Source organism: Nannospalax galili, unplaced genomic scaffold (assembly GCF_000622305.1).
Source record: "Nannospalax galili isolate Female #2095 unplaced genomic scaffold, S.galili_v1.0 scaffold388, whole genome shotgun sequence".
In the NCBI taxonomy this organism is placed as follows: domain Eukaryota; kingdom Metazoa; phylum Chordata; class Mammalia; order Rodentia; family Spalacidae; genus Nannospalax; species Nannospalax galili.
In genome coordinates, this window is record NW_008360304.1 from 410,103 (window position 1) to 423,423 (window position 13,321).

Consider the following 13,321-nt stretch of genomic DNA (forward strand, 5'->3'; position numbering starts at 1 on the left):
CGAAATATATGTATTTTTTAAGTCTGAGTGAACTTGCTTTCACAGTCTTATCATAGCTGTTTAGTAAACTTAGGCCAAAGACATTTTAGAAACTGAACCTTGTTGTTAGTAGCACCATGGCTAGGTACCCTCACCTTTTGACTCTGGAAGCTATATTGTTTATTCAGATATCAGTTTGGGCAAGTCTGGTTTAATTACAGTGACTACATTTCTACTAGAAAATAATTTAAAATTATTTAACACTTGTTAGGAAATATGCCTGCTCAGTTCTTCATTCCATGAACTAGCCTAGGTTATTTCAGTTCAGTCATTCTTTATGAATGCCACAGCAAGGCAGTCATAGAGTGTGCTCTGAAACTTAGGGTGTAATGTTGCTTAATTTGGAAAGTGATACTGATGGGAAGAGAGCTGCTCTCTGAATTACACGGGTCTTCTCTGTTTTAGGGTTAAGTGAGATGTAAATCCTGAAGAAATTAAGATGGTATAGAAAATTTTAGGAATTTATGCTTGAAGGTCTTTATGCATTTTATCTTAGGCAACAGGGTCTTGGGTTTTTTTGTTTTGTTTTGTTTTTAGAAAGCTAGTATTTAGAAAGAACATTATGACCATATGGATTTAATCCTTTTGAGGATTTAGTAAGCTCTTTTTTGACATGTTTAGTACTTTGCTTCCTACTCTGATCAGTTGTCTTTAGCAGATTTGGGTTGTTATTCACACTGGTGAAAATACGTGAATCTATTGCCTTAGTGGAAAGTCAATGGTCTAATCACTTGAAAATAAAAGATGTTTTAAAATATTGGGCTGACAGTAGTCTTGATAGAATTGTATTTGCTTAGATGAAGATCTTACATGTTCCCACTGGGAAGTAGTTTGGTGATGGGTCCCTGTGGTTAGAGTTGACAGTGTGGTCCTACAGCTCAGCTTGAGGTATTTTTTGTTTGTTTGTTTGTTTTGTTTTTTAATTCCTTGAAAGAGGGAACTATGCCTTTTCTTCTCCCATCAGCTTTGGTGACAAGCTCTGTTACACCAGTACATGCAAGTAGCCAGTGCATCTGTCAGGGTGAAATGCAGATGAGAGCTTAGTGGCTTAGAAGTCTCTGAGCCATCCTCCAAAGCAGTGTCCAGTTGTCATCACTACCTGAATGTGCAAAGTCTAACTGAATAAAAGTAATGGAAATATTATGGAGTTGGGGCCAATGTTGTTAATGTAACAGTTTAAATATTTACTCTTAGACTATTTTTTAAGTTGACTTAGAGAAATATTCAAGTATGGTGGGTTTTTGTTGTTATTCTTGTTTTGTAGTTGCCTTGATTGCTAATTGATGTAGGAGGGCCCAGCCTACTGTGGTTGGTGCCATCCCTAGGCAGGGGGCCTGAACTGTGTAAGAAAGGTAGCTGAACAAGCCAGGTTGAGAGCAAGCCAGTAAGCCGTGTTCCTCCTTTGGTTTCAGCTTCAGGTTTCCGCTCTGATTTTCCTCAGTGGTGAATTGTGACCTGGAAGTGTAAGATGAGGGGGGAAAAAAAAAACCTTTTCGCCCAAGCTGCTTTTGGTCATGGTGTCTATCACAGCAACAGAAAGCAAATAGAACAAAATTGCAGCAAAATCCTCTTTGTCATAGATGCAGATGATCCAGTGCTGAGGGAGCTGGTGAAGAGGGGTTGGGAGGGGCGCTCAGAGATGAGAATAGAGTATCCTTAATAAATCAGTGAGATGTGCTCAAGCAGCTAATTTGGTCCTAGTTCATGTAATGCTTTCATGAATTTAAGTGAAGACTGTTGGTTTGCTTTAAACTGGAAGTGAAGATTAAGGTTCTTCCTGTAGAGTTTCACCATCTTCTCCAAAAAGTGTCATTGTGAGAAAGTTGGCTTGGAATATTTAGTATGAAATTACTCTTCCTCACCTCTACCCTAGCCTAAGATTATCAGCAACTAAGCTGCAGAGTAAAAACAAAAGCTCTAGCATGGGTGGTACTTAGAATGAATGATATTATTGTTTGTTTGAAACCATTATTAACCATTACTTGGTAAAATCAATCAGTAGATGAATTTAATGCATGGACATGTTTTTGTTTTTCTTTCAAAGGGGAAAGTTTACAGCTTTAATAGAATATTTCCTAGCTGTATAGCTCAGGAGCCCCAAAACATTAATGGCATTGGCTCTGGGTACATGCGTAGGGAAGCACCATTGCTAGCATGTTTTTCTTTTCTTTGTTAAAAAAAATGTATCTGTTTATTCTGCATATGTGTGGGGGCAGGATATGCATGCCAAGGCATGTTGTGGTGGTTGGAAGTTAGTCTGTGAGCATTAGTTCTCTCCCTCTACCATGTGGGTCTCGAGGACTAAACTCAGGTTATCAGCTTGGCAACAAGTGCCTTTGCCTGCCAAGCCATCCCTCTGGCTCTGGCTTGCCTTTTCTCTTACCACTTACCAGTATCCAGAAGTTGAAGGCTGCACTATCTTCATGGTGCTTCACTCTTACTAGAACTCTTTTTAGAGTATTGGCTATCAGTGGCAAAGAGTATTCTGTATGTGGAGGGTTGCCTGCTACTCTTCACGTCACAGGCTGTGTGAAGATATCTTTTATTACTGTATTAAGAGTTGTTTCTTATTTGACATGTGCTTTATTTGTGTGATGTACAGGCACCCAGTATGCAGCCACTGAAATCAGGGATTGAGATGTCAGAAGTGAATGTTCTTTTTTTTTTTTTTTTTCGGTCTTTTTGAGACAGGGTTTCCCTGTCCTGGAACTCATTATGTAGACCAGGCTGGCCTTGAACTCACAGAGACCCGCCTGCCTCTGCCTCCGGAATGCTGGGATTAAAGGCGTGCACCACCATGCCAGGCTTCTTTTTTTTTTTTAAGTATTATTTTTGTTTATTTTATGTGTATGAGTGTATTGCTTGCATGTGTGTAAGTGCACCCGTGTCGGCAGTGCCCTTGGAGGTCAGAAGAGGTTGTCCGATCCCCTGGAACTGGAGTTACAGATGATTGTTAGCTGCGTGTCGGTGCTGGGAACCAAACCCAGGTCTTCTGCAAGAGCAGTCAGTGTTCTTAACAGCTGAGCCATGTGTAAGTGCACCCGTGTCGGCAGTGCCCTTGGAGGTCAGAAGAGGTTGTCCGATCCCCTGGAACTGGAGTTACAGATGATTGTTAGCTGCGTGTCGGTGCTGGGAACCAAACCCAGGTCTTCTGCAAGAGCAGTCAGTGTTCTTAACAGCTGAGCCATCTCTCCAGCCCCCAAGAATTGAAAGTTTTTTAAAAATCAAAATCATTTCCTTTGAGGAAAAATATATCATGTTTAAGTCATTAATATTAGTCATCCTAAGAATACCATTTAGATATTATATGTATAATGTACGTGATCACTATACATATGATCATAACCATTATTTATTCAGTGATTATTATATGTAGATTTTCTCTATGCAGAAGGTGATTTAGAAAGTACCAATCTACCCACAGGCCTGGTCACTCCTGGGATTTGGTACATGTTAAAATGATCCAGTGGGCTAATAATTTCTTCTGCCATAGTAACTTAGAATCACTCTTTAAAAAGGCTATTGAGTCAAAACTCATTTGCTACACTGAGATGTAAACATTTTTACTTTCTCTATAACAAGAAAACGCTTTGTAAATAAAATCTTAACACTTAAGGAAAAACCCACTTCCTTCTCGTTCTCTAAGTTTAGTGTGCTGTTGTCCTGTGATCCTTGATCTTACCAGCATCCCACTTTAGAATGGGCACCAAGGTCCTGGATTGCTCTCCACCCCAGAACTTTTCCCTGCCTGGAGTTCCTGGTAAATTTGCACTCACAGGCAAGGTTCCTTTGCCTTTATAATTGTACCCTTGATGTTTCTCTGCCCCTATACTTCAACTGTGTACCCTTGACTATGTCAAGTTTTTGTAGCTCTGGTTTCCCTTGGGTTTGCCATATGTGATTTCTTCCTATTTAGCTGGCTTTTTGGTTGTCTTTTTCATGTTAGCTTAAATAAAGAATATCTGCTGCTTACTTTATAAAGCTCCTTGAACAGCAGGCTCTGTTATTGCTTGCTGTATGGTTAGCACCTGGTATAGATACCTGACCAATTTTTCATTACTAAAGAAAGCCATTTCAGTTCTTCAATGGCCTTATGCTGCTGGTACAGTTCAGCTAGTGGTCCACCTGCTGTCCATAAATGCTTATGGGTTTTGCCAATGCCAATCATAAATGGTACTAGTGTTTTGTAATAAGAATGTGTGGTATGTTGACTTCAGTAATAATTCTTATTTTTACTTTGGGTATGATGTCTTTTATTAGTTAAATTCTATTTTTGTGAATCTGATTTGATTTTGGTAAATTTAACGCATCCCTTGAGTAAGTTAACTGAATGATAAAGTAGTTATGAAATATGAAGCTTTCACCTAAGATTCCCAGTTCAGCTAACCTCTCCATTGGGAAGTGAGACTTGGCAAATGCAGATGTCCTCACTTCAAAGGACTTGGTTGCTTGGACCAGGTTATATCAGTAAGATTGGTCTCATTAGTTCCCTCAGTGCCAGAAATATAAATTGTGAATTTTTTTAGAAGAATAATGACGAGGATTAAATATTTAAGAAAAACTGGCCATTGTCTTACATCTGAAACTTTATTTTGCTGATAAAGATAAAAAAACAATATAGATAGATAAGAGGTTGAAATAGTGATTTCTCTTTAAAAATGTGTTTTGCTAATACAAAATCTTCCCAGATTATGAAGTACTAAAAAGAATAGGCAATGGAAATTGCTCATTTACATATATATGTATATATATATACATATATATATAAATTTTTTTTTTTTTTGGTCTTTTTGAGACAGGGTCTCCCTGTAGCCCCAGCTGTCCTGGAACTCACTATGTAGACCAGGCTGGCCTTGAACTCACAGAGATACACCTACCTCTGCCTCCCAAGTGCTGGGATTAAAGGTGTGCGACACCACTCCCGGCCCTTATTTACATATACATATATATGTATATATGTATAAAATTTTTTTAAATAAGCTGTTTCCTACATTTTTAAAATATTTTTTAATCTTTAAAAACATCTCCATTTTATTATTAAAATACAGTTTCCATACAGAAAAATTCATTTTCAATGCAATTGACATTAAGATGTTTGCACATGCATTTCTAATCTCTATTCATCTGATTATTACCAGTGACAGTCGGTTACTTTCTGAGCTCCTTGGTATCTGAGCATGGATATAAAGTCATCAAGTAGATTAATGCCACTCACTTCTACAGTCTGTTTTTAGTGAAGGTGTTACTAAATGAACAAGAACTTATTTGCATATCTTTGTCCCCAAGCATTTCAAAGATGACAGTCTTGCCTTGGAGTTAAGAGGGATGTGTTTACTGAGAATAGTCTATTCAAGAACTTGACATAGAAGACTTAGTAGGATTATCTAGTGACAGCCAGTGGTAGAGTGTGATTAAACTTGTCCTCTGGGTCTTGGCCTAGTATGTGTGTGTCTTGGTCATGCAGTTACAGAGTAGGGTAGGTGATACGTGTATATGATTTTGATTTCAGAAGTTTGTGAGTTTTCCTATGTGGGAAATTTGAGATGATCTTTTGAAGGAGGGGGATGCTGAGTTAATTCTTTATGGTTCCATGCTGCAGTAGAATTTACATGTAGCTCTAACTGATTTTCCAGGGGATTAAAATGTCAGAGCTTGGAAGACTGGTTGAGTTTTAGCACCTCAGTTGGATCCCTTGCTGGAACCCTGGCTGAGAACGAGTGGGCTTGTGTTTAGTATAGTGACAGAGAACCCACGTACTGTGGTCCCTTGATTTGATGAAACCTGGGAAAGTAAAATTAGATCAAGATGACAAAATTTTAAGTGATACAGGATTCTTTTCTTCTTTTTCCTTTCTTTTGAGACAGGGTCTCACTACATAGCACTGGCTGGCCTCAAACTCACAGAAATTCTGCCTCTGCCTTCATACCCCACCTGATACAGGATTCTTAAAAAGACAGTGAAGCTCTATTTGTCTTACTGGTAAAGTTGTGTTTTGTTGATTACAACTGAATTATCCTGACATTAAATATAAATTATACAAATGTAGTTTTTATTTCACACAAAAACATATAAAAAATAAAGCCATGGTCTAAGAAAATTCTGGAGTTATATTGATTTGTTTTTGTCTACTGCTATTCTGTCCTGATTCTTGTGTTTCACAAACTCTGCCTTATGCATACTATATATAATTTAAAAAATTGCTTAGTGACTAATTGTTCATTGGCAGATCCTTTTATTGGTGACTTTTTTTTTTTAATAAGGCAATATAATGTCTAGAGATTATGGTTTTTTGTTGTTTTTTTTTTTTTTTTTCGTCTTTTTGAGTCAAAGTCTTCCTGTATCCCCAGCTGACCTGGAACTTGCTGTGTACACCATGTTGGCCTCTAACTGCCTGCCTGCCTCTTTCTACCCAGTGCTGGGACTGAAGGTGTGGGCCACCACACCCGGCAAAGATTGTGACATGCTTCTTTAAAGCAGTGAATATAAACTAAAAGCAGAAACTTGTGAAAGGGCAACCATTGTTTTATTAAAGTTGGATTTTTTTGTGGAGGTCTGAGAACAAGTTTATGGAGTCAGTTCCTTCTTTTCACCTTTGTATGGGCTCCAAGGATTGAACTCAGGTTGTCAGGCTTCCAAAACAAGTATTTCTATTGCTTGCTTGCCCTCAAATAATTTTTTAAAATATTATTTTAAGAGTAGAAAACCTTGCTGGGTGTGATCACCCATGTCTTTAGTCCTAGCACTCCGGGAGGCAGAGTCAGGCAGATCTCTATGAGAGGGAAGCCAAGCCTAGTCTACATAGTCAGTTTCAGGCCAACTGGGGCTATAGGGAGATCCTTTCCCTGCCTTCCCCCTTAAAAAGTAGAAAAGCTAGGTTTCTAAATTCTAACCGTAGTAGTTTCATTTGTTTAACATGTGCTACATTAAGAATTACTTGGAGTAGAAATAGCATTTTGAGATTTTTTTTTAAGACAGAATACAAAAATATTTGGAAACAGCAAATTTTTTAAAAAATTGGAACTACCAGCTGGGAGTGGTAGCGCATGCCTTTAATCCCAGCACTCAGGAGGCAGAGGTAGGCGGATCTCTGAGTTCAAGCGCAGCCTGGTCTACATAGTGAGTTCCAGGCCAGCTTGTGCTATAGGGAGACTCTGTCTCAAAAGACAAAAAATAAGAAAAATTGGAATTACCTTAGTTATTTACACTATTTTGAATCTACTAATATGGTCTAGATCTCTATATAACTGTTTTCCTCATAATGTGATGTTTTTTAAATGAAAAGTAATCTCTGTACCGTGCATATTACGTTTCAGGTCATGTTAAATGCTGAATGATAAAACAGTGAACCTCTTTCCCACATGATACCCACCCTGTTTCTTGTCCAACAGCTCTACAGTTTCATGATACAATCTGATAACTAATACATGTGTTTCTTTTCAGAATAGCTTTCAACGCAATGTGTTTGGGAATAGTTGCATGTTCTTTTGGTAGACTGGATATTATTTGTAGTTGCAGTTGGAAGTTATTCTAAAAATCTACTACAGCTACATTTTTATTAGGAAAAATTTGTATTGATAATGACATTTTGATGTTGACTGAAAGATGGAATTAATCTTCAAGGTCATCGTACCAAACAGCACATTGAACTTTGGAATTGTCTGTCCAGTTTGAGTGCTGCAGACCCTTTTTCATTTGCTTCATTCATTTGCAGAAAGCTGTTCTATGTTTTGGAACCTAGTAAAAGCCATGAATACCACTGTCTTTGCTTCTGCAGTTCTGCAGTTCTGTGCTTGCCTCTTTAGAATTCATAGAGGACTTAACTTCCCACTGTAGTCGCAGCACCTGAAGTGCATGCCTCTTCCCCTTCCTTTTCTTCTAAGGTCCTGCTATGTAGCCCGCACTGACTTCTTATTTGTGTTTCCCCTGCTTTAGCCTAAGTGTTGGGATTACAGGCCTGTGTAAACAATCCTGGCCCAGTTTAGAACTATTTTAGTTCTAGATTGTAAAGTCGTATGAATGGAACTAGATTATTATACTTTATGCATTTTTGCTCAACACACTGTTTAATATAGCTGTATGTTTTATTGCACTTTTTATGTAATAAAAACTTACCTTTTCAACAAATTGCCCTAAAACTAGAAAAGGATAAATGGAATTGTTTTCTATTTTCATGATGCTTAGAGACTTGATTACTTTACCTAGGTGATCTATTTCTGTACACTGAAGAACCCTTACCTGCTTTATTGTGACTTTCAAAGATACACAGAAGGGGATAGCTATGAATTCACAGCAAGTCTTTATCTGTGCTCTCCTAGCCCTAGACTTATTTTTGAAACAAATGTTAAATATCAGATAAATCTTATCAATATCAATAAATCTTTGAGTTTCTTTCTCTAAAAGATGAGACTGTCATTCTCCAACATGACCTAGTTTCAGCCAGTGTATTGTATTGAGTATAGTGAGCACCTTGTGAGGAAATGAATTCACTTTCCATTGGTAACTCTTGGTTTTTGTTGGCTCATTTTTCTCCTTTGTACAATTCAGGCTTACCTTATTTGTGGTCTCAACTCTTTGTCCACAAGGGGGCAGAAAAAGGAAGAGAGAAATCACGAAATGAGCCTATTTTGGGTTTCACTTTTGTTAGTCAAATGATAGAGTTGCAGGAATTTAGGGACTGACTTCAGAAAGAAGACGTGACTTCCTTTCTTATGGCAACATAGTGCCCCTCCTTATTCTTCAGAGACAAAGTACTAACTTTGTTACCGGCAATCATGTTTTTTAAAAAATGGTTTCCGTGGTTCAAAAAGACAAAAAAATAAAAATAAAAAAAGTTGCCAAAGCATTAGTACGGCTTTTAATTTTTCCCTACAAATAATAATTTCTCTCTAAATGCATGGGATTAAGGAAGTTATGGTGTTTGAATTCATGCCGAATTTTGACAGAGTATCATCTTAAATGACTGTATTATAATTTCTTATTGAATAGATGTCAATATTGTGTAGTTGGCATATTTGAACTAGACTTTGATTCACAATGGAAAGAGCAGAACTACCTCTTTGTCCAAGCAGCGTTTTTTTGTTGTTGTTGTTGTGTGGGTTTTTTTTTTTTTTTTGAGGCAGGGTCTCCCTGTAGCTCCAGCTGTCCTGGAACTCATTATGTAGACCAGGCTAGCCTTGAACTCACAGAGATTTGCTTGCCTCTGCCTCCCAAGTGCTGGAATTAAAGGTATGTGCCACCATGCCCAGCAGCCTTCTCATTTTTTAAAGCCTCTGTTACAATGACAGTACCATTGAGTAAATTGCATTTATAAATGCCCAGGCATGTATATGCTGGCTACTTTATTTACAACAGAACTTTATGCCATTTGACGTATATTTGACATTGAATACCTCAATACCTTATAAACTGCTTGAGTCTATGGGATATTTATTTGTTTTGTGTATGTGAAGTGGTGTGTGTACAAGTGTGTGGGGGCCAAAGGACAGCCTCAGATGTCATTCTCAGGAGCAATCACCTTGGTTTTGAGACAGGGTCTCTCATTGGCCTGGACCTCATCAAGTAGGCTGAGCTGGCTGGCCAGTGAGTCATAGAAATTCATGTCTCTCTTCCTGAGGGTTTGTGGGAATTTTAAATAAGCATCTAAGAAGTTTTCTGTCAATGGCTTAATTCTTTGTTTTGACTTGGTATTGGGAATACTGTGAGCTCAGATTTTCTTTTGCAATGTGATGTGCAGTTACTCTTCATTTCTTTTTTTTGTTTTCCAGTGAATTTATTTGCTTTGGAAAACTACTGTTTTTCCATATATGAGACACATTTTACATATGTGATTTTAGAAGTTTAAGGTATTGGTGGAAGTGTTGGGGCAAATTGCAGAAACTGATTTTTTTAATTTCCTGGTATCTATTTTGTAAGTTGTATTTTTTCTTCTCTTGCCACTATTAAATCTCTGATTATCAAAGTCTTCATATCCCTACATCCTGACACGCATAATGACTGAAATTGTAATCATACATTCCTGTAGCATTCTTGTTTTCAGCACTTAATGCCTTTTATGCCTTAGCTTCATGCATGAATTATGTAGCATATGTGAAGAGGCTTAAACTGTTTCCATTGCATTCTTTCTGACAGGCTCCTGTTATATTTAGGGTATACTTATACTTTAGAAAAAGTAAGAATGTTATTGTTGTTGACCTTGACACCAGATAACTGGGCAGACATTATATAGCTATGTTTGAATCCTCACAAAATGTGCTGTTGAAGCCAACAGAGTCCTGGCGGGAGACTCTTCTGGACAGCAGAGTTATGGAGCTTTTCTTCACAGTAAGTCTTAATCTTCATCTCTGGTAGCACGGTCCATGCCATGCCTTTACGTTTTTCTTAAGTAAAATAGGTCAGATTGCTTTTCTTTACTCTAGGCTTCTCTTCTTACCAACTTACCTGCTTAAGCAGAAATTATATAACAAAGTTCTTTCCATTATACAAAAACTACTGTTTGATTTTGAGGGGCTTAGATCCTACAGCAAAACTTCTTAGACTTTATAATCTTAGGATCCCCTTACCAAGCTCTTAAAATTTAGAACCCATACTAGCTTTTGTTTATGTGGGTTATGTAGCTGTTATTAGTTGTCCTAGTGAAAATTCAAACTAATAGAAGTAAAGAAAGAAGAGATTGGGGAATCTGGTAATAGCATGGGTTTTGGTCTTTTTAGCTTTTTATAATATGTTCAGTAGAATTGAACACTGAAAAATTTGGACTGAGAATTTAAAAAAAATAATTTATTATCACAAAAATAATTAGTAAGAAACCTTTACATAGCCCCACAAAATCCTTTAATGAGGAAATACTTTTGAAAATAAGTTTAGTGAAAATAGTATTAACTGGGTTTTGATTTTGTTTGCTTTACATTTTTGCAAATCTCTCTGATGTCTGGTTTAATAGAGTGCAACTGGATTCTCCTGTCTCTTTTCCATGCACTCAGAATTTTAAATCATGTGGCCTCAGGGAAACCTAACTGCATGCATGCATGACAGCAAGAAAGAGAGAGACCTTAGTGGGAAAACAGTTTGCCTCATTGACAGTCTGCAGTATCTTAGGAAGTTTTAGTAATCTCTGGCCTATATTTTGAGAACTGCTTCCCTACCTTGATATACTTTAAAAAAATACATATTTTATTATTTTTATTTTATGTGCATGAATGTATTACCTGCATGTATGTAAGTGCACCTGTGTCGTGCAGTGCCTGCAGAGGTGAGAAGTGGGCATTGGATCCCCTGGAACTAGAGTTATAGATGATTGTCAGCCACCATGTGGGTACTGGAAACTGAACCTGGGTTCGCTACAAGAGCAGCCAGTTCTCTTAACCACTGAGCCATCTCTCCAGCTTCATGGCATACTTTTATAAGACCTGAGCTAAGTTAATATCATTTAAATGCAATTTATTTTAAACATTTCAATATAACTTTAAACAGACCTCTTAGTGTTTTATAAGACGTAAGCAGTATATTACCACATTTGCCAGTGAGTTTTAGAATTAAATAACTGTGTGTATTGGGTACTAATTTGTAGTATCAGAATGGTTAAGCTGTTAGATTAATAGTTTATACAAAATAACTATCAGTAAATTCAGGTAAACACTGATGAAAAAAATAAAGCAATTTTCCTTAACTTCAGCCATGTAGTTCCTTACCTTTTCATGTGTTTTGAAATACACACAAGCCTTCCAGCAGCCTTCCTTTTGTAACTGAACCCAGGATCACTGTACCACTGAGTCTCAATCTGTACCTCTCATAAAAGATATTTTCTGTGAAGATGTTGAGTTTGAGTATTTATCCCTTTATATTTTACTTTTTAAACCAGAGAAAAATCTAAAAACATAAACAAGATCAGAGAGTAATTGCAACTAAATTTTAAAAACTTTGTGGCCTACCTCACCTGATGGAAATTGTTTTGTTATGAGTACAAGTTCAATTCTTTGTATCATTCATTCTACTGAAAGTGGGGCCCACTCTAGCAATTTTTGAAAAGGTGAAAAACTTGCTGGCAGAACTGGAAACAACTACACCAGATGGGAACAGCTGTCTAGACAAGTCAGACAGCTGCTCCTGTCAGCTGTAAACTACCGCATGCAAATAATTCTCAATTCAGAAGTTAACCCTTCTGTACTTAATTATTTTAATAGTTTATGGGTCTAGCTGTTTATATTTAAGCAATTTATAAACAATTTTTATTTTATTATTTTAGTTTGTGTATTTTATGTGTTACAGAAATCATAATGATTAATCTATTTAACTCAGTTTTTGTTAAGTTTACTTTCCTAATGAATCCATTACCAAATTTAATCTTTCCATTAGCAATCACTATTTCAGATTTCAGTAGATATAATACAGAATCACATGAGATTAAGATAAATTTGTTGATTATACCTGAAATTTGAAATTATTTTTCTGTCCCTCAGAAGTTTATAAAGTTGTTGATTTTTTTTTTTTCTTCCGTAAAGTCTTGAGAAAAAGGATTCTCATTATATTTCCCTCCTCTTTTTTTGACATAATCTTCCTGGTCATGCTTATGGTCTTTGCACTTTGATGAACATTGGCATTCCTATCTTAGCCCCCTGCTTTGCTGACTGTATCCACTTTCCTAGAGCTGTCTTCTCCACACGTAGCACGTCAGGCACCACTTCACCTATGACTTTTCAGTCTGTATTTAGCACGGGGCACTCCACACTCTCCAAGCCTCATAATCCAAGTGCTTACTGGATGCTTCAGAAAATTATATCAAGAACTGATGAATGGCCCATGATTGGCCCACAGGCACCGAATGAAAATTTAACATTTTTTCATCAGAATCTGTCTTCTTGCTAACTTGGGTCTTTATTTTATATTGTCAGCATTAGCATTCTTTAGGGGCATTCTTTCTTTTGTTTCTTCACTTCCGGCCCAGGATGTGCAGTGATCTGTCTCCTGCGTAGAACAGACTGTGTGAAGAATTTCTTGTCCCACACTATATTATATGTGGTGGTAGAATATGGGCTAGTCAACTCAGTGAAGTGTTGATCAAGATTCAAAGCATGAGGACACAGGTTTATGTTTTTAAGATAAAGAGCTTAAAAGAATGTGTTCAAGAATATATAAGACATTATACAAACCTGATTTTGTGTATTGTACTTTGAATTTACTATATAAAGCTTAAAATACATTGGTATATAGACTGAAAAGTGTTTTTATTCCAGACTAGGGATTGGTAAACTCTAAGTGCTATCAGTGAGTATTTTAGCTGCTGCAT

General features: G+C 37.0%; 1 protein-coding gene across 5 annotated transcripts in view; it reads left to right on the forward strand.

Annotated features, from left to right (window-relative positions):
- The window catches only part of Xpo4 (exportin 4), a 158,658-nt gene that overhangs the window by 68,232 nt on the left and 77,105 nt on the right, over nucleotides 1–13,321 (forward strand). For all 5 annotated transcript variants that reach the window (XM_029559238.1, XM_029559237.1, XM_029559239.1 and 2 more), the window contains one exon: nucleotides 10,247–10,359. In XM_029559238.1, the coding sequence (XP_029415098.1) occupies nucleotides 10,247–10,359 (113 nt within the window). The remainder of the gene's footprint in view (nucleotides 1–10,246; nucleotides 10,360–13,321) is intronic.